At 42.8% G+C, this 23,355-nt stretch overlaps 1 protein-coding gene across 1 annotated transcript in view; it reads left to right on the top strand.

Moving 5' to 3' along the window:
* The window catches only part of WNK3 (WNK lysine deficient protein kinase 3), a 99,310-nt gene that overhangs the window by 5,801 nt on the left and 70,154 nt on the right, over positions 1-23,355 (top strand). The window contains exon 2 of the mRNA XM_038748279.1: positions 5,951-6,607. Coding sequence (XP_038604207.1) covers positions 6,071-6,607 — 537 coding nt within the window. The 5' untranslated portion in view covers positions 5,951-6,070. The remainder of the gene's footprint in view (positions 1-5,950; positions 6,608-23,355) is intronic.

Genomic DNA, 23,355 nt, shown 5'->3' with positions numbered 1-23,355 from the left:
ACAGCTAACAGTGGTGGAGGCCGGGGTTAGAACCCATGACCCCTGACTCCCAAGCCCGGGCTCTTTTCACTGCTTCTCTAAGGGACTACGTTGATGTGATTAATGTCAATCTAACCCAGGGCTTGGAACAATGCTTGACACTTAGTAGGCCCTTAACAAACACCATTATCACACCATTTCTACATTAAAGGAGTAGTTCCTGTACCCAATGTGGCCCTTTCTTTTGTTGAAGATGATGTAGGTAGTCCTCTGCATCATGAAACCTGTTTCTTTCATTTCTGGGTATTCCTATGCTACCCCTCTTTATAAGAAACTCTTAAGGATACGCTCAGTTCTTTGATAATTTAGGGTCATGTTTCTGACAAACCCCACACTAAGGCAAATGTCATAGTTTGTGTGACATAATAATAATTATGGTATTTGTTCAGCGCTTACTATGTGCCAAGAAATGTTCTAAGTTCTGGGCATATGCACAACCATTCTGCTTACACTGTATTGCATTTTATCCGTATAAGATAAATGTTGTTGGAATATTCCCCCAACAGTGTTCTGTCAAAATGTTATGTAAATACACGTTCCAGAAGAACTGAATAAATGAATTGAGAACTTGTGAAGAAGAGTAGTACAAGATAACAGAAAGTGTCAGGTGTTTTTCCTGAAAGGGAACATATCCTTTTACCTTCCCTGTGGAGTGGACTATACTTTGATCATCTGTGTGGCCTGTCTTTTTTTTGTGTGTATTTTTGAATTTAAATGTGCATATGCATTGAAACTCTTTTGATGATTATGTATTATTATTTATGAATAAATAGCAATTTTAGGCTCAGTGAATCAGATCTACAATAGAATTTTTTTTTTCCACTTTAGAATTTGTTTTGAAGTTGACCCCTGTTGGGGTTTATTTGTTTGTTTTAGGATAAGATGACTAGCAATATACTCTTTGCTAGCTTTAGAAAATTTATGGAGGAGAATTCTGATTGTGATAGGTCTGATTGAAGATGAAGTATGGTGCTTCCCTTTCTTCCTTATCTCCTGTTCCCTCCTCCTCCAAACCAGATATTCACTGGTAAAGGTCCTTTCTCTGAAGAAAGAGAATAATAATTCCAAATTGTGCATGTGCTTTTCCTTTTCTGCCCTGTAGCTAGCCTGTTAAATTATATTGCTGGCTACAGAATGTTTAAACTTTGGCCATTTAAGACTCTAATGCCCTTATTCTTCCCTATAGTGAGGATAGGACTTTAGATTGCAGATTATTTAGTTGCAGATATTGGTGCCTAAGTTATATTAATGGAGATGAGGTCTCATGTGGTTTAGCATTTTGGTTGTTTGGAATTACATAACATAGAAAATTCAGCAAAAGTTTCAAATCTGTGTATTTAGTTGGACAACAAAGATTTGAATTTTGACTTCCCTCAGTTGAGGGCTGAAGTTGTTCAAATGAAATCTATACTGAGAAAAGAAAGACTTGGCATGGAAGGAAAACATTTTGATTTCAAAAAAATAATCTAAGCACACATGGGAAAAGTATTACTTGTTTCACAGAAATCATATTGACTTGTTTCAGATCTGCACAAGGTCAGAAACTGGAAATACTGTTGTGATGAGTTACAATCCTGCACTGCTAAATAGACTTTTTTCTTTAAAGGGAAAGGCAAACATGGTTTTTGACTGCTCCGGTCTTGGCTTGGTAGGCATGGCTACAATTAATATTAATGTTGTTATAATTGAATCCTATTACAGTTTACTCTGTCCCCTTCCGTGATTTTTCCTAGTGGCATTTTGTTAGGTGAGGAGTAAAGGTAGGAGAATGTCTGTTTCTCCTGCTATATTGTAAGCACCATAAAGACAGGGAGCATATCTATTAAGTCTTGTCTTTCCCAAGCGCTGCCCATTCAATACCATTAACTAAAATAGTACTGGAACTTAGTCTTTTCTCTAATTGGTCACCAGGTCAGCACACAGACAGTGTTGAATTAAATAAGGTAATTCTACTTTGCTTTATTTCTGCTAGGATTGTCACATTATTCTTATTGCTAATCAAATAATTTAACAAAAGAGGAATTGTGTGTTTTTTTTTACTTTGAAAAATCACTAGCTTTTGTGATTGGGTGTGTTTTTAATACTTCAGGAGAAACATTCTCTCCCCCAGTGCTTAGTACGGTTCTTGGTGCCTAACATACCACAGTTATTTTAGCCATCCAAAAATTGAGCTATTCCTTTACCACAAGCGCGTATCAATGTATATCTTGTAGAAACTTGAAATTTAGTGTTTAATCTCATTTTTGCAGGTTTAATTAGGCTTAGTCTTAACTTAAACAAGTGAGCTAGAAAATATTGTTCTAGGATGTGCTTTAGTTGGTATCGGGAGTCTGTCAAGGTTACATAAATTTACAACTTAAAGAAGGAGGCTTGCTTGTAAATGTTTGAATCTATGGGGATGTTTTCAACTCCCATTTCTGTCAGTCTAGTAAAAACTGTGTGAATATTTTTGTACGTCCAATGCTCCTATATGATGAAGGATGCATTTTTGTAAAACTGGGTTAAAGACTATGCTGTGGCAGTCACCCATTGTGATGTTGGGATTATGCACACAGGCCATTTCTTCCAACATTGGGGCTTGGTGTCTTCAAACAGGCTTGTGTTGTTGGACAAACATTCCCTATCAACGTTATAACCAAAACGTGTAATTAAAACACGGCAGAACTGAGTATATTTTTAGCAGTTTTTGGACTCCTTCCCTCCTGTTTCTTTTATTCAGTCTTCCGTCCTTTTCTTAATCTTTCCCTTTTCCTCTCTGTACTGACTTGGACCTCTTCAATCAGCTATTGACCACCTGCAGTTATATGAACACCTGTTGTAGAACACTATAATAAGCACTTGGGAGAATGCAATAGAGGTAGAAGTGGTAAAGTAGCTTACATTGTAATGGGGGGAAACAAAATAATTTACAGATAGTAGGAACACAGGGAAATATGCATAATGTGAATAAATAAGTGCTTAGAGTACATATATTGATATATCCAGAAATACTGAGATGTTAGTTAAGAAGATACAACTTGGGGCTAAAAAACAATTGAGTGAATTGCCTCCTGGAAAAAGAGGGATTCAGGAGTGCTTTGAAGATGGGGCAGAACTATAATCTGGCAGACTTGAAGAAGGAGGGCATTCTGAACAGAGAAAATGGCAAGGGGATGGAAGTGGTAGAGGTGTGAGCAAGGGGCAGTGAGATTGTTTCCTTTGGGGAGGAGGCTGTAGAGTGCTGGCTGGGGAGTAGCAGGAGAAAAGGGCAGAGAAGTAAGAAGGGTTAAAAGGAGAGACCTGGAAAGAGCCTAGAAGCCCATGGTTAATGTGATTTGGCTTGATGTGGAGGGAAATGGGTAGCCCTCTTCACCCTCTCCTAATCTTATTGACCCCCTTCTCAGCTGTTCTGTGTACTGCCTCCTCCTTCACACATCCTTTCAGAGTGTCCCATTGTTTGCTTCTAGGTCTTCTCACATAAGTAACCTCCCACCACACCATTAGACTCACCTGTTGCTGCTTCATACAGCTACCTTCAGGGAAACTGAAAGTGGTCCCCTGTAAGTCTGGCTTCTGGACTGTAGTGGATGTTCCTTTGAACTCCCCTTCATCTGGAAAGTATCATGTCTGCGCATGGCCTAGAGGACAAAGCATTGTCCTGGGAGCCAGAATACCTGGGTTCAAATTCATGTTCTGCCACTTGCCTGCTCTGTGAACTTGGGCAGGTCGCTTCTCTGTGCTTCAGTTTCCTCAACTGCAAAATGGGGATTCATTACCTGTCCTCCCTGTTATTTAGACTGTGAGCCGCATAAGGAACAGGGATTAACGTGAATCTACCCCAGCGCTTAGAACAGTGTTTGATGCATAGGAAGCGCTTAACAGATGCCATAAAAACAAAACAAACTCCTAGGGGCTTAAAGAGGCCAGGGTAGAAAACGGAAGTCCTTCTTTCCTGCAGCAAGCACATATTCTGGAGGGAAGCCAGGGCTCACCTGGCTCCAATTTTTGGCCCTGGATTGAGGATGCCAGGGCCTTTGGCCCTACTCAGTATTAAATGAGACCCAGGAGCTGAAGTTAGCACCTTCCATCTGAACGTAGTAGGGCTGTCTGGAAAGATAAAGAAAGGATGCTTAGAGCCCATTTCTAATTCTGGTTCAGACTTGAGTTGTCTCCAGTAATCATTTGGAGGCCATAGAGGGAATTCATTCCCCTTCTATGGGAATATGGGCTACTTGTGCAAGAGGATGTTTGGGTTCTGTTAACAATAATTTCATTTTAATAGTGAAAGAGAGAGGGGCATTTTACCAGTCTTGTCTTATGCTGTCAGGTGTTTGCTGGTAGGGTTGACAAATCATTATCAGCCCTGGATCAGATAGACTAAGCAAGCTGTTCAGTTGCTTCACATTAAATGAAAACTAATGGTAACAGCAGCTCCACTGATTGACTCCAATCAATCATTTATTGAGGACTTACTGTGTGCGGAGCACTGTACTAAGCACATGGGAGAGTTCCATATAACAGAGTTGGTAGATATGTTCCATGCCCACAATGAACTTGCCAGCTCACTCCTCGCTGCTTATTTCATTCCTCACTGAAGCTTTCCCAGGTCTTGACAGAATGTATGCTAATTGATTGAAAAATAGTTGCATGCCCATAAATTTTCTTGCCATTTCTAATATCTATTGAGGTAGACCCTAAAACAAAGGAAGTTTTAAAAAAAAAATGCATCATTAAATCCAAGGTTGGGAGAGGGAAAGGTAGAAGAAAAATAGTTTTGCTCTTAGCAAACCTCAAGTTCAGTGGGGCAATGTGTTTGTGTAACTCAAATTTTAGTTACATGATTTTGCTTTCAAGGCCACATTGATAAGCATGTGTTGTAGATACAAATTGTATGTATTATATTTCATAGTAGCTTCTTGTAGCACTGGAATTGACAAGTGACTCCGCTTTTGTGTAAATTTTTTTTCTCCCGTGTGAAATATTAAAATACTCATCCCCTGGGTTAAAAAAAAAATTTGCATTGCTAGTTATTTTGTATAGCTTTACTTATTTTGGACTAGTGTACTACAGGCTATCGAAGTTTGCAGGTGTAGAAAAAGGAATGAAAAGATTTCACTTCATGCTAAATTGGTAATAACACTTTATTATGGTATCATTTTACTAATATGGTACTTCATATTAATTGTGAAATCTATAACAATGTTTAAATAAGCATTTATATGGTGGCTTTGGCTCTCTGGGGCTGTTTTTTTTTTTTTAGAAATACTATTCATTGAGCTCCTACGTGGTGCGGTGCACTGTATTGGGTGCACGGAAAGTACAGACATCAGAAGTGATCCAGACATTCAGTTATCATAGGAGTTAGATCAGCATCATTTTTTTTAAATCACTTTACAGATGAGGAAACACACAGAAATGTTCTGACATGTTGAGGCAGCTGCTGAGCTGCTGTGTCCCTGTGCTGTGGCCAGTTACCTAAAATCCCCAAAGTGGAAGGAGGGAGACTCAGGAAAGCACTTGAATCATTGATATGTATTGAATGCCTGAGTGCAGAACACTGAACTAAGCACTTAGGAGGGTACACCAGAAACTCAGCACAAATTCCCTAAAGTGAAAGTTCCTTATGGATGGCGAATGTTCCTGCCCACATTGTGCTCACAATTTAGGGGATAGGACAGAATTGCTTAGGCTGGTGTCAGGATCCTTTCTGTCATCTGCCCCTCATCCTACAAACGGAAAACTGAATCACAATCTAAATTTTATGAAGACCACACTCCGTTTTCAGTATGCATTAAAATGTGTTTCTAGCCAGCAGTCCTTTTAAATTTGAGAGTAAAATTTTAGTTTTGTACACTCAGAGCTAAAACTTTGATTTCTGCTGTGGAATAAGTTTTTTTAAAAAATAATCATTTCCCCTCCCCTCTCCCTTCAGGTTGCGGAGGAGATGTGTATAATACCCTGAAAGGAAGTAAGTTCAAGTAGTATTGAAACCTATGATGTGACTCGACTGAGTGGAGAAGAAAACAATAACGCTTCTAGCGTCATCTTTACAATGGCTACAGATTCGGGTGAGCCAGCTAGCACTGAGGATTCGGAGAAATCTGATGGAGTTTCTTTGGAAAATAGCATTCCCCCGGGTGATGCTCCTTTGACAATGGAAGGTAAACTGAAAGAGATTGCCACTTTCTCTTCTGCTTCTGGCGAAATTACCGAGAAGAAAAGATTCTTCAGAAAGAGCGTGGAGATCACAGAAGACGACAAAGTCTCCGAGTCCGCTCCAAAAGATGAGAGAGAGCAGGCTACCACAAATAGCCAGAGGATAGACAGAATCTCTGCTAATGCGCTGAAAGGTGGACAAGAGGTTAAACACGAACAGTGTTCAAAGACTATTTCAGAAGTTTCCAAAGACTGTCTCAAGGAGAAAAGCGATAAGGAGATAGAAGAGGAAGCGGAAATGAAGGCCGTAGCCACCTCTCCAAGTGGCAGGTTCCTGAAGTTTGACATCGAGCTGGGGAGAGGAGCATTCAAAACAGTGTTTAAAGGTTTGGATACGGAAACTTGGGTGGAAGTTGCCTGGTGTGAACTGCAGGTCAGTGTGGCATTTTGGTCTCATTAAGCTATCAAATTTCAGCATAGGTTACAGTCAAAGCACTGGTCTGGAACTAGAATGTAACGTAGATCTAAACTGAAATATGTAGATCTAAACTGTTGAAACCGAACATATTTTCTATCTGTGCAGAACTTTAGTTTTTTGTCACCTTCGAAGATTTTTTTTACTATCCTTTTCCATTCCTCCACCTTCTGACATACATCTTCATTTTCAGTTCTTTCCCTCAGAATAATACTGTTTTCATTTACAGGTCTGAAATAAACCCCTATTTTAGCAGGTAATATTGATGGTGTAAAAAACTTAAATGTTGGAATTGTAACCTAGTTTTAACATTAAGTACATAGGAATTCTGCACTCTGGTTATGTCTCTGGCAGTTAGGCATTTTGAAAACTGGATTGTAGGACTTTGTGTTATCTGTGACTTCTTTGATCCCCTAGTTGCTCCCAAACTTTTGAGTCTCTCTCAACTTGGTCTGTAGAGCTCTAGCTATAGAGTGCAATGGAAATAAAGTCATTATAGTGGGCAAAACCCTAAAGAAACAGCATGGCCTAGTGGGAAGAGCATGGGCCTGGAAATCAGAGGACCTGGGTTCTAACCTTGTCTGCCGTGTGACCGTGGACAAGTCACTTTATTTCTCCATGCCTCAGTTACCACATTAGTAAAGTGGGGATTAAGATTGTGAGCCTTATGTGGGACAGGGATGACCTCTAACCTGATTAACCTGTGTCTTCCCCAGTGCCTAGTACAGTGCCTGGCACATAGTAAGTGCCAAACTTACAAACACTATTAAAATTAAAAAAAAATCTTGTCAGATGTGATAGAAGTGAGTGCAGTGTAATGGAAAGAGCAAAAGACTGAGTTGGAGATAATAGTAATGGTATTTGTTAAGCGCTTGCTATATGCATAGCACTGTTCTAAGCGCTGAGGGGAATACAAGGTGATCAGGTTGTCCCACAGGGGGCTCACAGTCTTAATCCCCATTTTACAGATGAGGGAACTGAGGCTCAGAGAAGTTAAGTGACTTGCCCAAGGTCACAAAGCAGACCTGTGGCGGAGCTGGGATTCAAACCCATGACCTCTGACTCCAAAGCCCATGCTCTTTCCACTGAGCCGTACTGCTTCTCTAGTCCAGTCCTTGTCCCTTTTCTGCCACTCTGGACTGCAGTTTCCTCATCGGTAAAGTGGGGATAAAATAGACTGTGAACCCTCTGTGGGACAGGGATTGTGTCCAATTTGATAATCTTATCTACCCAGCACTTTACAATATACCATAATTATAATGATTAATTGGGGGTTAAGAATAGCAATAGGTTCTGGAAAGTTTTAGATAATTTATTATAGATGTTTAATCCATAAATTTATTAGGAAGAGGTTAAACCCATTTTGTGGCCATGAACCTGTTAGAGGGAAAAATTACAAATGTTATAAAGTACATCCCACAGTAAGCAGTCAGTAAATTTGATTGAATGAATTAATGAGGGTGGTGGTAAGTGCCTACTGTGTGCTGAACTCTGAGCCAGACAGTGGGGGAAAAAAGTGCACAGATGAGTTAAGGACACAGTCCCTAACTACTCCATGCCCCCCAAGGGTCTCACAATTTAAAAGTAAGGGAGTGGGGAGGATGTTGGTGATACACATATAGGCAGAAGAAAACAACAACAAAAAAATGTGAGCAATAAGGAAGATAATGAATAGGGCATTTAGGCTAGGGCAGCAGGGTTTTGGGCTCCTTGCTGCTTAGACCAACAAGCATAAAAGCCACAGCTGTGTTCATTCAGTCAATCAGTGGTATTTTACTTTATGCAGAGCACTGTATTAAGTGCTTGGGAGAATACAAATGAGCTGGTAGATATTATTCCTGCCCTTGAAGAGTTTATAATCTAATGGTCTTTCCATCATTCTAAAGGTTGAGAAGACCTTGTGCTGCCGATCTCTGAGTCCTTCTGAGGCTGGGCCAGGGGCTAATAGGAGTCCCAAAGGCATGGAGGATAGGAGGACAACTTCCTTCTCATGTGACAAACCTTAGGGGGTTGAGGGTGGACCCACTCTGCTTTCCGGGAATCTTTTGGTGCCACTGTTGAGGACAACGTGAACCATTGGTCTGCTCCAATATAACATTGCTTATGTTTTTAATTCAGCTTTTAAGAAAGGGTTTATACACGAAGGAAGACATGCTAAATAGAGAAATTTCCTGACAACTGTTAGATTGGGAAAGCAGTGAAAGTCTAAAGTTAAATAGGGCAAAAGTCTACACTAGATAAAAAGTTTTGTCTCGTGATGAGCGGGGATTACATTTGAAGGTGAGTGGGGAAGGGCTGGGGTAATGGACAGCACAATCCTGACAAGCTTGGGGAAGGATAGGCAGAGGAACCAAGTATCTTCTGGACTCCTGCCTCATCCCTGAGGACTTCTGGCTCTCACCCCTAAAACTTCTTTTGCCTGTTTCTCCTCCGCTTTGGATGTTGTCTAGTTAGAAACTCCTACACATTTCTCATAATCCACATCCATTTTATGGTACTAACCTGTAGATTTGGAATAGTCAAGGCTTGATTCCAAGGGCCAGATGCAATGTAGTCTCTTTTAGTGTTACATAATCCTATAAAAATTTATTTTAATGCTACTGATTTAAAAATCCTATTTAGGATGACATTTAATTGGTTGATCTAGTTCATTCTGTTCGGATAATGGGATTATTGTTCACTCTGCTTATGCAAATATTTTTGCTATGACTCATAACCATTGATCCAGCTGTTGTCATAACCTTGTTACATTTTTCTAGACCTGGGCAGGACTAGAAGTCAGAAGATGATTAATTTTAGTGTTAAGCTTTGTCCTGTGAACGTGGTTGAGCCTATCATATCTTCAGCAGTAGAGTGATCTGGACCCTGGTGGCATTGTGATCATGTGATCAAACCAAGCTGCGGAAAGGTCTGGAATTTACTATTCCCAGTGGTAATGGATAATCCCAAGCCATGTCCAGTTCGTCTTATGCTGGTTAAAGTCAATCAGATTTTTAGCTTCTTTGAAGTGTTTCCTCAATCTGAAAAGTGAGGAAAAATAATTATCAATTATCCACCGTAAAGTACTGGTGAATTACAGTGTGACCTTTTTTTGGAGCATGTTGCAGTGGAGCATTGCCTATGTGCAAAAAATTTGTTATAACTGAAAACAAGTTGATCCGGATTTCGGCGGCAGAACAGGAAGCTGCCATTCAGCAGTGCTGACATTTCGGGAAGGGTCAGAGAAGGAACTAGTTCTAAAAGAATACCTGAGTGAAGTTGATTACAGGAAGTCCAGTTGAATTGATAAAACAAATCACCAATTCAAGCTGAATTCTGGAAAAAATGGAATAATTTAAGATCACTAATAGTATTTTTTTTTTGCACGTGTACTTTGTGAAGAGCACTGTGACCAATTATAAAGAATAACATGGTCCTTGCCTACAGAGAAGCAGCGTGGCTCAGTGGAAAAGAGCATGGGCTTTGGAGTCACAGGTCATGGGTTCAAATCCTGGCTCTGCCAATTGTCAGCTGTGTGATTTTGGGCAAGTCACTTAACTTCTCTGGGCCTCAGTTACCTCATCTGTAAAATGGGGATTAAGATTGTGAGGCCCCCGTGGGACAACCTGATCACCTTGTAACCTCCCCAGCGCTTAGAACGGTGCTTTGCACATAGTAAGCGCTTAATAAATGCTATTATTATTATTATGGAACTTTAATGAGGGAGACGGGGGAAACCACAAACATAATTATACCATTATGTAAAAAATACAAGTACCAGGGGTATAATACTTAGATTATAAATACAGAAATATAGAGTTTACGGTTTGTGAAGCTATAGGGGAAGCAGCGTGGCCTAGTGGAATAAGCATGGCCTTGGGTGTCAGAGGACTTGGATCCTCATCCCAGCTCCTCCACATGTCTGCCCTGTGCCTGTTACGTCATTTGTAAAATGGGGAGTAATATTGTGAGCCCCACGTGGGACATGGGCTGTTCCAAACTGGTCGAAGGCACACCTCCTCCAAGGTCTTCCCTGATTGAGCCTTCACTACCTCTAGTCTCACTGTCTTCTCCATGTCCTGACCCACCGGCCTTCCCCCCAACCCACCAGGGCAGCCAGGGGGTCAGGTCAAAGCTTTGGCACTTCTTGGTGGCATCGAGGAGTCAGCAGGGCAAGGTGAGCAGGTAGACAGCTCCTTCTCATGGGGCTTCAGGGTTGAAAGAAACCACTCACCTAGCCCTTACTAATCAATTGGATTGGTATAGCCAGGAAAAGTGCAGGTAGTTCACTCGAAGAGGAAAAGTACACATATGTAAGTATTAATAACTCTAACTTTGAATCCCAAATGAACAGAAAAACTATATTTTGGCTTTATTTTCTAACAAGGTAAAACTTAGAGTATGGAATTTCCAGTTGGTATATTCCTGAGTCCTTAAACCTTTCCTCAAAAGGCCTATTTTCTAGCTCTTTACTTGTTTTGTAACTGCTCTTTAGCCAATGGATGAATTAGTCCTACTATGTCATTGTTTTAGGGTTATTCTACCAAATGGAATGAGGGCTGAAATGTTGCAAAGACCAAAGCTCTCTGAGAGAGAAATTTATATACAGGCTTTACTAGGGTCAACTGGGGAAGAGGAGAATGTAAATGTGAGAGCAGGAGAATATTGAGGAGGCAGAGGTGGCCCTGGGAGACGTTTGCATCTTATGACTTCTGTAAAGTCAACCAAATGGCGAAGGCATTGGGCATTGAGGGAGGTGGGGGTAGTGGACACTTCAGAAGGGAGTTAGAATTCAGCAAGAGAGGGTGGAGGCTTTGAGTGAGGCAGTTAATGAAGAAAGTAGAGTAGGATTGCTGTGCAAATGAAAGAGCAAATGGCCTTGAGGGATAAATGCAGGGGCAGAGGTTAGCCTACTCTTTGGAGTTGGGCCAGAGACACACCACATATTCAGCACAAGAGCAAAGGAATCACTTAGCACACATTACTGAACAATTACACTGTTGGCAATTTCTGTTAGTGGTGCCCTCATCTCCCACTTATTCTTACCTCTGCTCACCCCTCCCCCACCAACCAAGTGTTTAGAATTTCATTTTAGTATATTTGGACTCCAGAAGATATTTACACCTTATTCTTTGGAGACTATTTTTCTCTTCTGAGTATTTAACCCACATGTAATAATTCCCTAAAGCCCTAGATCAATTTGTAAAGAATGTCTTGGTAGTAGCAGTGTAAATGGCCATGAAAGATTAATAGTTCTTACTACTCCTCAAGTGATATTTGGCCATTGGGAATTTTTTTAAAAAAGCCTTTTAAACCATAATGTGGAGGATGTGTATTAGATTTAGAGATTGTTCATATACACCACCTGCTTTTCATCATTACTGTTATTCATTTTTGTGGCTTCTATTTCTTGATATTTGAATACTCATGGAGAGACTTTGGCCCACTGCTCTTTGTTTAAACATAGGATATTACTATGAATGAAGGCTACTGATCTAAGTGCAGCCTGGAAGACTGTTTATTTTGGTTTATGATGTCGAAACATCAGGTCATATGCTATTTAAAGAAGCCTCTTTGCTAATCCTTCAAGAATTAGCCATAAAAGCTTGCTCTGGTTTCCTTCCACTAACTGGGTTGAGAGGTGCTGGTAATTGCATAAGTAAATGAGTAAAGATTTGGTTTAAAGTTTCTTGAGATCATTTCATTATTCCATGCTTTGATATAAAGCATTATTTGAAACCCACAACATAAGTGATTGAGAAAAGATGGAGACGTCTCTCCGTGAAAATGGTGGGTTTTCAAACAATAGGGGAATGTATTGGATATCTGAAGATACAACAATCTTAGCTGTACCTTTCCGATGGGATTTTTGAGTCTTGTTTATGAAAGGGTAAACTCGGGTTTTATATTTATATATGGTCCTCTTCTGGTATAATCCATCTGTGTAGATATTTCTCGTTTCACTTCTTCAAAGTTGAAAGGCAGCAACCAAAATGACTGTGGCATGTTGGAAAAATGGTCAAATCAATTGGATTGATATAGCCAGGAAAAGTGAAGGTAGTTCACTCGAAGAGGAAAAGTACACATATATAAGTATTAATAACCCTAACTTTGAATCCCAGATGAGCAGAAAAACTATATTTTGGCTTTATTTTCTAACAAGGTAAAACTTAGAGTATGGAATTTCTAGTTGGTATATTCCTTAGTCCTTAAACCTTTCCTCAAAAGGCCTATTTTCTAGCTCTTTACTTGTTTTGTAACTGCTCTTTAGCCAATGGATGAATTAGTTCTGCTATGTCATTGTTTTAGGGTGATTCTACCAAATGGAATGAGGGCTGAAATGGTGCCAAGACCAAAGCTCTCAGAGAGAAATGTATATACAGGCTTTACAGCAGGGCTGGGCAATAAGTTTAGTCAATGGGACACATGCAGATTTTGGAGAGCCGAGTGGTGCTGAGAGCCAAACCCACTCCCCTGGTCAGGTGAGATTAGGGCAAGTGGCTTGTTAAACTATGGAAGTGCAACCACTTCTACCTTCTCCAGCTTGTTTGCCTTTGAGCCAGCTACAGATGCATGTAGCGGTCCCAGAGATCATTTAGCGGTCCCGGAGATCAACAGCACCTGGTGATTGTACTCACAGAATCCAGAGCAGACAAGACTTGTTGCACAAGTGGCTGAATTTTGTGCCTATATTTGCAACCTGAATCCATCCAAGAGGCTGGACTAAATTGGGGAGCAGGTAGAGTTTGGGCTATATTTTGACCATCCCTCATTTTATTCATGGGGGAACTACACCAATAATGTGCCTGTTCCAGGTCTCAAATGTATAAATCCAGGTTGAGTTTTCCATCCAGTTACTGAATTTCCTAGGGAATCTGATGGACTGGGCAAGTTTTTTGGCCCTGAGGGCATTTCTGTTAGGGGACTTTGGCTTCACCCTCCAGTATTTTTGAGGTGGGCCCAAGGCCTTGTAGAGTCTGTGCAGTTTAGTGTTGGTACCTAGGATATTGGATTGCATTCCTCCTTAATCTACCAACCACTCCCACAATGGAGTACAAAGCCTAGATTAAAAATTGACAGACCAGCTATGGCCCTTGAGCTGTGCTTGCTCACTATGACTCTAACAAATTAATTAGATCTCCTAAGGTGATGACTCTTACCATTTTCATCTAGCCCCCTTGACATCTACATAAATTTTGGAAGCCTCAACTGGATATTATAGTCTCATGGCTTCGCGGAAAGAGCACTGGTCTCTCCACCACGTAAAATACCCTAAGTGGTTCACTGGTCAGAAACCTTCCACCAATGCCATAGCCCCAGTTAACATTCATACTTGTGGCTGTTTCCCTCTGGGAGAGAGAAACAGAATAAATTACCAGTAGAAGGAAAAAGAATGGAAAGATGGGTATGTGAATGAATAAGTGCTTAAATGTATAGTATGTAATCTATGTTGTGAGTTTATTTCGGCTGAGGTGGTAATAATAATAATGATGGCATTTGTGAAGCACTTACTATGTGTGAAGCACCGTTCTAAGCGCTTGGAGGGGATACAAGGTGATCAGGTTGTCCTGCATGGGGCTCACAGTCTTAATCCCCATTTTACAAATGAGGTAACTGAGGCTCAGAGAAGTGAAGTGACTTGCCCAAAGTCACACAAATGACAAGTGGCGGAGCCGGGATTAGAACCCATGACCTCTGATTCCCAAGCCCGGGCTCTTCCCACTGGGCCACACTGCCCTGGGTGTGGCCTAGGGAGGAGAGAATTAACCTAGGAAAGCATCCTGGAGGAGAGGGGGTGGGATTCAAGGAGCACCTTGAATTGGTAGAGTTATGGTCTGGGTAGATTTTAAAAGGGAGAGTGTTTTAAGCAAGTGGATGGACATGAGGTCAAGGGATTCTGGGGAGGAGCCTTCGAATGAGGCACAATTAGAAGGTTAGCATGGGAGGAGAGCAAGGGGTTTCCACTGGAGACTTTTGAGGTGAGGGGAGATGAGTAAGAATAATGTTTTAGAAAAATGATCCCGGCAGCAAAGTGAAGTTGGGCTGGAAAAATAAGAATCTGGAGTCAGGAGATCAGTGAGGAGGCTGATAACAGTAGTCTAGCTGTGGTGATTTAGGCAACATGGTGGCTGTTCAAATGGAGAGGAAGGGACAGATCCCGGAATCGTGTTAGCTGGAGGAGTGAAAGTGAAGGCAGCTGGTTTATCAGTTGCTTTTACTGAGTGCTTACTGTGTGCAGAGCACTGTACTAAGCACTTGGGGAGAGTACAGTACAACAGGATTAGCAGAAATGCTCATTTTGGGCAGGGAACGTGTAGCCTAGAGAGGCAGGTGGACACTAATATAAGTAATTTGTAATATATGATTTAAAGATGTTCATAAGTGTTGTGGGGTGGGGGCAGGGCTACTATCAAATGTCCAAGTGCATAGATGGTGCAGAACCAGTTTGAGTACTTTTGAGAAGCAGTATGGCTTAGTGGACAGAGCATGGGCTAAGGAGCCAGAGGTCATGGGTTCTAATTCCGGCTCTGCCACTTGTCAGCTGGGTGACTTTGGGCAAGTCACTTAACTTTTCTGTGCCTCAGTTCCCTCATCTGTAAAATGGGGTTATTAAGACCGTGAGGCCCTCGTGGGACAACCTGATTACCTTGAATCTACCCCAGTGCTTAGAACAGTGCTTGGCACATAGTAAGCGCTTAGCAAATACCATCATTATTATTATTGTAATTATTACTTTTGAACAGGAATAGAGGGAGATGAAGCGAAAGCCGGAGAGGGCAGTGGGAAGGTGAGAACTTTTTTAGGGTTGGGGAGACTTAAGTTTGAAGACAGAGGGGATGGAGATGGAGTCATCAAAGTGAGTGGTTGAAGATGGCAGTTAGGGAGGAGAGAAGAATAGGAGCAAGTGAAAGGTGATGGAGTCAAAGACCCAGGTAGAAGGGTAGATTCTGGATTCAGGCAGGAAATCTTGGAAGCTGAGAACCTAACTACTATTTAGGGTGGTCATAGTTTTTTTGTACCTGTTAAGTGTTCTACAGCTAATTATTCTTCAACTTCACAGTTTAGAGACAAGTAACAATCTGTTCAAGTTATGGCTGGGAGACTGAGACACAAAAAATGGTATATCTATAACACTGCCAACAGCAGAACCTGAGCAAGAATGTTCCAGAATTGTTTGGTTTTCAATAAACCATGTTCCCATATATTTTCAGTATTACAAACTGGATTTTTACAGAAATGAAAAGAACACCACTTAGTGTTATAGATAGCTGGATCTGATTATGCTTTAACTCTGATGTAAGGAAACAAAATACATTTTCTCAAGAATCCTAATATTGTGGAATTTGAAAATAAAAAGCACTTGCTAACTATTGTATCTTGGTAGCTTTGTCCCTGGGAAGAGCACCCAGGTGGTAACCACCATAATGGAGATGGCACTAGTAGTGATTAGATTTTGCACTTTTACCAGTTTCTGCACCTGCTAATCTACTTCTTGCTGGGCTACCAGTAGAATTCCAGCAAGCCTAGCCAGAAGTGGACCAGCAGTGACAGATGCAGGTAAGATTTCAAACTCCAGCCACCGAACGCAGAAGCCGAGGGTAGGGTTGAGGTTCTGATGGTGACCTGAGCCCTTCTTCAGCATAGCTTGCTGCATATATAGGGGCGGAGTCAGTGGTAGGAGGGATTTTAAAAATATTTATATTACTGTAACTGTTGTACATTTAATCACTTTTATCTGCTTGTCTCCCTCCTTTGTCATTTCTTTGCAGAAAAGGTTCTTGTCATTTACGTGAGTGTTCTATACAAAGTAAGCGCCCAATTACTAATGTCTCACTGCCTGCTGAGGGTGTGGGCTTCAGTGAAGGAATAGTTCCCTTTTGCTCTCTCTCACCCCTTAGACTGTGAGTCCCTGTAGGACAGGGACTATAATCTGATCTAGTTGTATCACATGTATCCCAGCTCTTTAGTACAGTACTTGGCCCATAATCAATGCTTAAATACCGTTATTATGGGGGAAAGCATTGGCAGTTGCACTCGTTTTACTTTAGATCAATTACTCTTGCAGGTTTACATGGGAAACAGAGGACTTCTAGAGTAGGTAAAACTATAAACCCATTTAAAGCGTTTTTTTCTGAAATATTCAAGGAGGAAAAAAATAGAAAGATCATATTAAATTGCTTCTTGTACTGAGGTAAAGAATACCTCAGAAGCTCAACTTCTCAAAAATTAAGTAAAGATGGAGGTGTGGGTTTGAAGAGAAGAAATCTGGCAGCTTAAATTTCTCTATTGAGAGGGCTCTAATAATGAAAATTTTGCACTTTTAAAGGAAGATTCAGTTTGGGGATACTTCACAATTTAAGCCAATATTTAGCAATCATTGCCACTTACTATTTTTCTGAAGAAATTTATGATCTTTTGTTTGTTTTGATAACTTATAACCAAACCTGGCTGAAACTCATAGTCTTTGTATTACAGAATAACTGGCCTGATTTTTCTGCAGTTCATTGTTTGTGTTACTGAAGATAGCTGATAAAGTAACAATTTATTGCTGGAACTGAATGCCTGCTATCTTGAGCAAATAAGTGCAGGATAGCCCTGCTGATTTTACTGTTTGTCCCAGAAAAGGTTTTGTGTACACTTGAAGCATTCCACATAATGGGGTCTTTTATAAGCTACTACATTCATAAAAATACAAGCTTTAACTATCATGGGCTGGTTAGAACTCATTAGGTAACATTACTACATACTGAATCCCCAAATCTACACTAGGATTTACTTTTCTTTGAAAGGCAAAGAGAGGAGGATATTTTAACTATTTCATTCAATCGTATTTACTGAGCACTTACTGCATGCAGAACACTGTACTAAGCGCTTGGGTGAGTACAATACAACAAACAGACACATTCTCTGCCCACAACAAGCGTGCCATCTGGGCTGGGGGGAAGAGACAGACATTAATATAAATAAATTACAGATATGTACATAAGTGAAATGGGGCCTGGAGGGGGGGGATGAATAAAGGGAACAAGTCAGAGCGATGCAGAAGGAAGTGGGAGAAGAGGAAAGGGGGTGGGGGGGGGCTTAAGACAGGCCTCCTGGAGAAGATGTGCCTTCAGTAAGACCTTGAAGGCAAGAGGGTAATTGTCTGTCGGATTTGAGGGAGGGCGGGCGGGCGTTCCAGGCCAGAGACAGGATGTGGGCTAGGGGTCGGCGGCGAGACGGTCGAGATCGAGGCACGGTGAGAAGGTTAGCATTAGAAGGGCAAAGTGTGCAGGCTGGGTTGTACTAGGAGAGGATAAGGTGATTGAGTGTCTTAAAGCCAATGCTGAGGAGTTTTTGTTAAATATGGAGATGGATAGGCAATCCCTGGAGGTTCTTGAGAAGTGAGGGAACATGGCCTGAACATTTTTGTAGAAAAATGATCCGAGCTGCAGAGTGAAGTAGGGGCTGGAGTGGGGAGAGACAGGAGGCTTGGAGGTCAGCAAGGAGGCTGATGCAGTAGTCCAAGTAGGATAGGATGAATAATTGTATTAACTTGGTAGCGATTTGGATGGAGAGGATAGGGCAGATTTTAGCGATGCTGTGAACATGCGACCAACAGGATTTAGTGATGGATTGAATACTTGGGTTGAATGAGAGAGAAGAGTCAAGGATAACACCAAGGTTATGGGTTTGTGAGACAGGAAGGATAGTGGTGCCATCTACAGTGATGGGAAATTCGGGGGAGGACAGGGATTGGGTGGGGAGATAAGGAGTTCTGTTTTGGACGTGTTAAGCTTGAGGTGATGAGAGAACATCCAAGTAGAGCTGTCCTGAAGGCAAGAGGAAATGTGAGACTACAGAGAAGGCGAGAGATAAGACTGGAGTTGTAGGTTTGGGTATCCTCTACCTCGAGGTGGTAGTTGAGGCCATAGGAGTGAATGAGTTTTCCAAGGGAGTAGGTATGGATGGAGAACAGAAGGGGAGAATAGGAACCCCACAGTTAGGGGGTTGGAGGCAGAAGAGGAGTCCGCAAGGGAGACTGAGAGTGAATGGCCAAAGAGATGAGGAGAACCATGAGAGGACAGAGTCAGTGAAGCCAGGGTTGGATAATGCTTCCAGGAGAAGTGGGTGATTGACAGTGTCGACTGCAGCTGAGCGGTCAAGGAGGATTAAGATGGAGGAGATAATTGGTGACCTTTGAAAGGGTGGTTTCTGTGGAGAGAAGGAAATGGAAGCCAGATTGGAGGGGGTCAAGGAGAAAATTTGAGGGGAGGAACTTGAGGCAGTGGCTTTAGCCAACTCATTCCAGGAGTTTGGAGAGGAATGGTAGGAGGGAGATGGGGCAATAACAGGAGGGAGCCGTGGGGCCAACGGAGGGTTGTTTTAGGTTAGGGGAGACATGGGCATGTTTGAAAGCAGTGGGGAGGAAGCCATTGGAAAGCAAGCGGTTGAACATGGCTATTGTGGAATGAAAAAGGTTGGGGACAACAGTTCTTCTGATAAGGTGCGAAGGAATGGGGTAGGATGTAGAGGTGGAAGGGGTGGCTTTTGAAAGGAGGCAGGCGATCTCCTCTAGAGATACTGCTGGGAAGGATGGGAGATTTGAAAAGGGGGCTGGAAGGGGGAGGGACTGAGGAGGAGCAGGGGTGATGTTAGGTCACTCCTGATAGTCAGTTTTCCTAATAAAGTAGGTGACCAGGTCACTGGGGGCAAAGGATGGGGGGGGGGGGGTATAGGGAGAAGGGGACCTGAGGAGGGAGTTCAATGTCTGGAACAACTGGTAAGGGCGATGGGCATGGGTGCCAAGTCTGCAGTGTGACCTTGGGCGAGTTACTTCACTTCTCTGGGCTTCAGATACCTCATCTGTAAAATGGGGATCGAGACTGTGAGCCCCATGTGGGACAAGGACTGTGTCAACACAATTTGCTTGTTTCCACCCCAGCGCTTGTACTAAGTTCTGGCATTCATTCATTCACTCATTTATTGAACACTTACTATGTGCAGGACCCTGTACTAAGCACTTAACAAATACCACAATTAATAAGAGCAGAGAAATAATTTTGCCCGGCAGAGGTAAAGCATGCAAGGATAAACTTGAAGTGGACGAAGTCGACCTGATACTTGGATTTCCTTCAGCAACGCTCTGTGACTCAAGCACAAGAGTGAAGGAGGAGATCCAGGGCTGTAAGTTAGGGATGAAGGGATGGGGACCGAGTGAGTTGAGTTCAGTAGAGAAGGTGGTGTTTAGAGTATCTATTTGGTCATCAAGAAAAGGTAGTTTGGGTCTGGAGGCTAAGTGGGGTGTGATGAGTTGAGAAAATTGAATGGGGTCAAACGATTGGAGGCATCTGGGGGGGGAATAGTACAGATTTATGGGGAGCAGGTTTGTGTGGAAGAGGAGGCAAGTGAGGAGGCTGTGGTCAGATAGAGAGATTTCGGAGTTGGTGAGGGTAGAGATTGTGCAGTGGTTAGAGATGATGAGATCGAGTGTTGTGTCCAAGTTGGTGATTGGGAGAGGTGGGGTGGAGCAGGAGGTCAGCAGAGTTGAGGAGTGAAAAAAGGCAGTCAGCAGAAGGGTCATCAGGAACATCCACGTGGCTCAACGTGGGCATGGAGAAAGAGAGAAGGAATGTGAGAGAGGAATCAAAATGGTTAAAGAAGTTGGAGGTGGGACCTATGGGGCGGTAGGTGACAGTTATTAGAATCTGGAGGTGGTGGTAGAGGCGGATGATATGGGCTTGAAAGCGAGTGGGGGAAGAGGGATGGGGGAGGAGGAATGGTGCGAAAGCACTGGGTCGTGAGAAGGAAGCCAATATCACCTCCTTTCCCAGTGAGTCTTGGGGAATGGGAGAAGATGAGACTCCTTCTGGAGAGAGCAGCAGGGGAGACTGTCATCTGAGGAGATCCAGTTTTCAGTGATGACAAAGAGGAGGAGTGACTGAGTCAGGACCAGGATAAAGGGAAGCTTCCCAAGATGGAGCGGGGGTTCCACACTTGGCTGAAGTCGTGGTGGGAGTAGTGGGAAGAGGGACAGTCAAAGGGTGGGGAGGGTTTGGTTGGGAGTCAGTTGACTGGGGAATGTGCAGGGGGGAAGGAGGAAGAAGGGTGGGGACCCCTGCAGGTGTGGCTCCAGGGCAGGATTATAGGTTTAGGGTGGGGGCGGCAGAAGGGGAGGGAAGGAATTGGGAGGCAGAGGGGGCGGGGGAGGTGTGGTGGGAGGGGAGGACGGGAGTGGGCCGACAGGAGTCAGGGCATTGAAGGGTCATGGGGTCAGTGAGGTAAATAACAGCAATAATAGCTTAATTCAGTGATGCCCAGTGGAGATGGTTGAATTGTCCTTGAGTCATTGAGTCCTTGGGTCGCCGCTTCAGTCTGTACTTCACTCTGCTGCCCGGATTATTTTTCTACAGAAATGCTCTGGGCATGTCACTCCCCTCCTCAAAAATCTTCAGTGGTTGCCTATCAACCTTCGCATGAAGCAAAAACTCCTCACTATGTGCTTCAGAGCTCTCCATCACCTGCCCACTCCTACCTCACCTCCCCTTTCTCCTTCTACAGCTCAGCCCACACACTCCATTCCTCTCCCGCTAACCTCCTCACTGTGCCTTTTTCTCGCCTGTCCCGCCATTGATCCCTGGCCCACATTCCTACCCCTGTCCTGGAGTGCCTGTCCTGGAATGCCCTCCCTCCACACATCCGCCAAACTAGCTCTCTTCCTCCCTTCCAAGCCCTACTGAGAGCTCACCTCCTCCATGAGGCCTTCCCAGACTGGGCCCCCCCTTTTCCTCTCCTCTTCCTTCCCTCCCCATCGCCCCCCCTCCCTCCCTCTGCCCTACCCTCTTCCCCTCCCCATAGCACTTGTGTATATTTGGACATATTATTCTATTTTATTAAGGATGTGAATATAGCTATAATTCTATTTACCTATTCTGATGGTATTGACACCTGTCTACTTGTTTTGTTGTCTGTCTCCCCCTTCTAGACTGTGAGCCCATTGTTGGGTAGGGACCGTCTCTATCTGTTGCCAAATTGCACTTTCCAAGCACTTCGTACAGTGCTCTGCACGTAGTAAGCACTCAATAAATGATTGAATGAATTAATGAGAGTGAAAAGGCCAGTGACTAGGAGAGATGGTTGAATTGACCTTGGGGCCTTGAGAGTGAAGAGTCCAGTGTTTAGGGAACCCTGAGGAGGTGGTTGAATTGTCTTTGGGGCCTTGGGAGTGAAGAGGCCAGTGAACATTCATTCAATCGATTGTATTTATTGAGCGCTTACTGTGTGCAGAGCACTGTACTGGGCAATAGTAGATATGAAGGCAGGCCTCTTTTGAAATGTAGTAATGCATGAACCTGGGTCTTTGTCACTTGGGGGTTAGGCAGCCACACTCCTAATCTGATTGCAGGGAAAGAGGGAAAATGAAGAAAATGGCCGTTTTTGAGAGTGTTTAGATCTCAAATGGTTTACACACTCTGTCCTCACTTTGGCCTAGGATTTCTGCCTCAGCCTTCACTACCACTGCTAGCTAGGAGGGTATAGAGGAGGTGGGTCCTGAAAAGCAGGCTGAAGAAGTTGACAGATTTTTCTTCTTCAGACTTTTGTTGTCCAAAATCAGAGAGAAAATATTATCACCAGCCCTGCCTCAATGTATAGGTTTTATTGTACTATGCAAATTCAGTTGCATGTTTTTATTATGCATTTACTATGTGTTACACCCTGGGGTAGATAGAAGAATATCAAGTGGGTCACAGTCCCTGTGCCATACTGGCTCACAGTCTCAGTGCCTCAGAAAACTGAGATATTGAGAGGTTGTGACTTGTCCAAGGTCATATAGCAGGCCAGTGAGTGAATTAGGACTCATACCCTGGTCTCCTGGCTTTCACACCTGTGTTCTTCCACCAGGCTACACTCCAAACTTTATAGCATTTTGGGAAAATGCGGTAGTTCCATATGCAGGGTATTCATTGTTATCTTTTTTTTCTTTCTTTTCCCATAATTAACGTGACAAAATGGGACCCAGGGATCGGATCCACGAGCCATAATTTTCATTGATATATTTTGATTTCTGTTTTATAGTCATCATACGCATCATACTTCCTTGCTCATTTGTTCTATTTCTCATTGACTTCCTCTTGGGTACATTACTAATACATTGTGTAAAGTGTGTCCTTAGGGTAGACTCCCCATTCCTTTTATAGTGCTTGTCTTGTCTTATGCCATCGAGTCGTTTCCGACCCGTAGCGACACCACAGGCACATCTCTCCCAGAGCGCCCAGCTCTCTATTTGCAATTGTTCTGGCAGTGGATCCATAGAGTTTTCTTTAAAAATACAGAAGTGGTTTATCATTGCCGCCATCAGCGCAGTAAACTAGAGTCTCCTCCCTCGACTCTCTCCCACACCACTGCTGCCCAGCATGGGTGAATATTGACTTGTACCAGATTGCCTTCCACTCCTTAACCACTGCCCAAGCTAGGAATGGAATGGGTAAGGCCTCTGCTTGACTCTCCGTCCCGTAGCCGAGACTGGTAGGGTACTGGCAACTCTCCAGCTGCGACCCTGAGAGGGGTTTTATAGTGCACCTCATGAAAATGGTGGCAGATAATGTGATAGGCTCTATTTTTTGCTTTACTATTTTTTTTGCATTTAGTGATTTTTTTTAAAGATCTTCTCCAAAGAATGTCTTCAGAAACCTCAAGTTTCAAAATTGATCATCCCATGCTTCACTTCCCTAGGGCTGTATGGAGGG

Source organism: Tachyglossus aculeatus, chromosome 6 (genome assembly GCF_015852505.1).
Source record: "Tachyglossus aculeatus isolate mTacAcu1 chromosome 6, mTacAcu1.pri, whole genome shotgun sequence".
In the NCBI taxonomy this organism is placed as follows: domain Eukaryota; kingdom Metazoa; phylum Chordata; class Mammalia; order Monotremata; family Tachyglossidae; genus Tachyglossus; species Tachyglossus aculeatus.
Note: the sequence above shows the minus strand (reverse complement) of the source record. Positions and strands in the feature narration are given on the sequence as shown.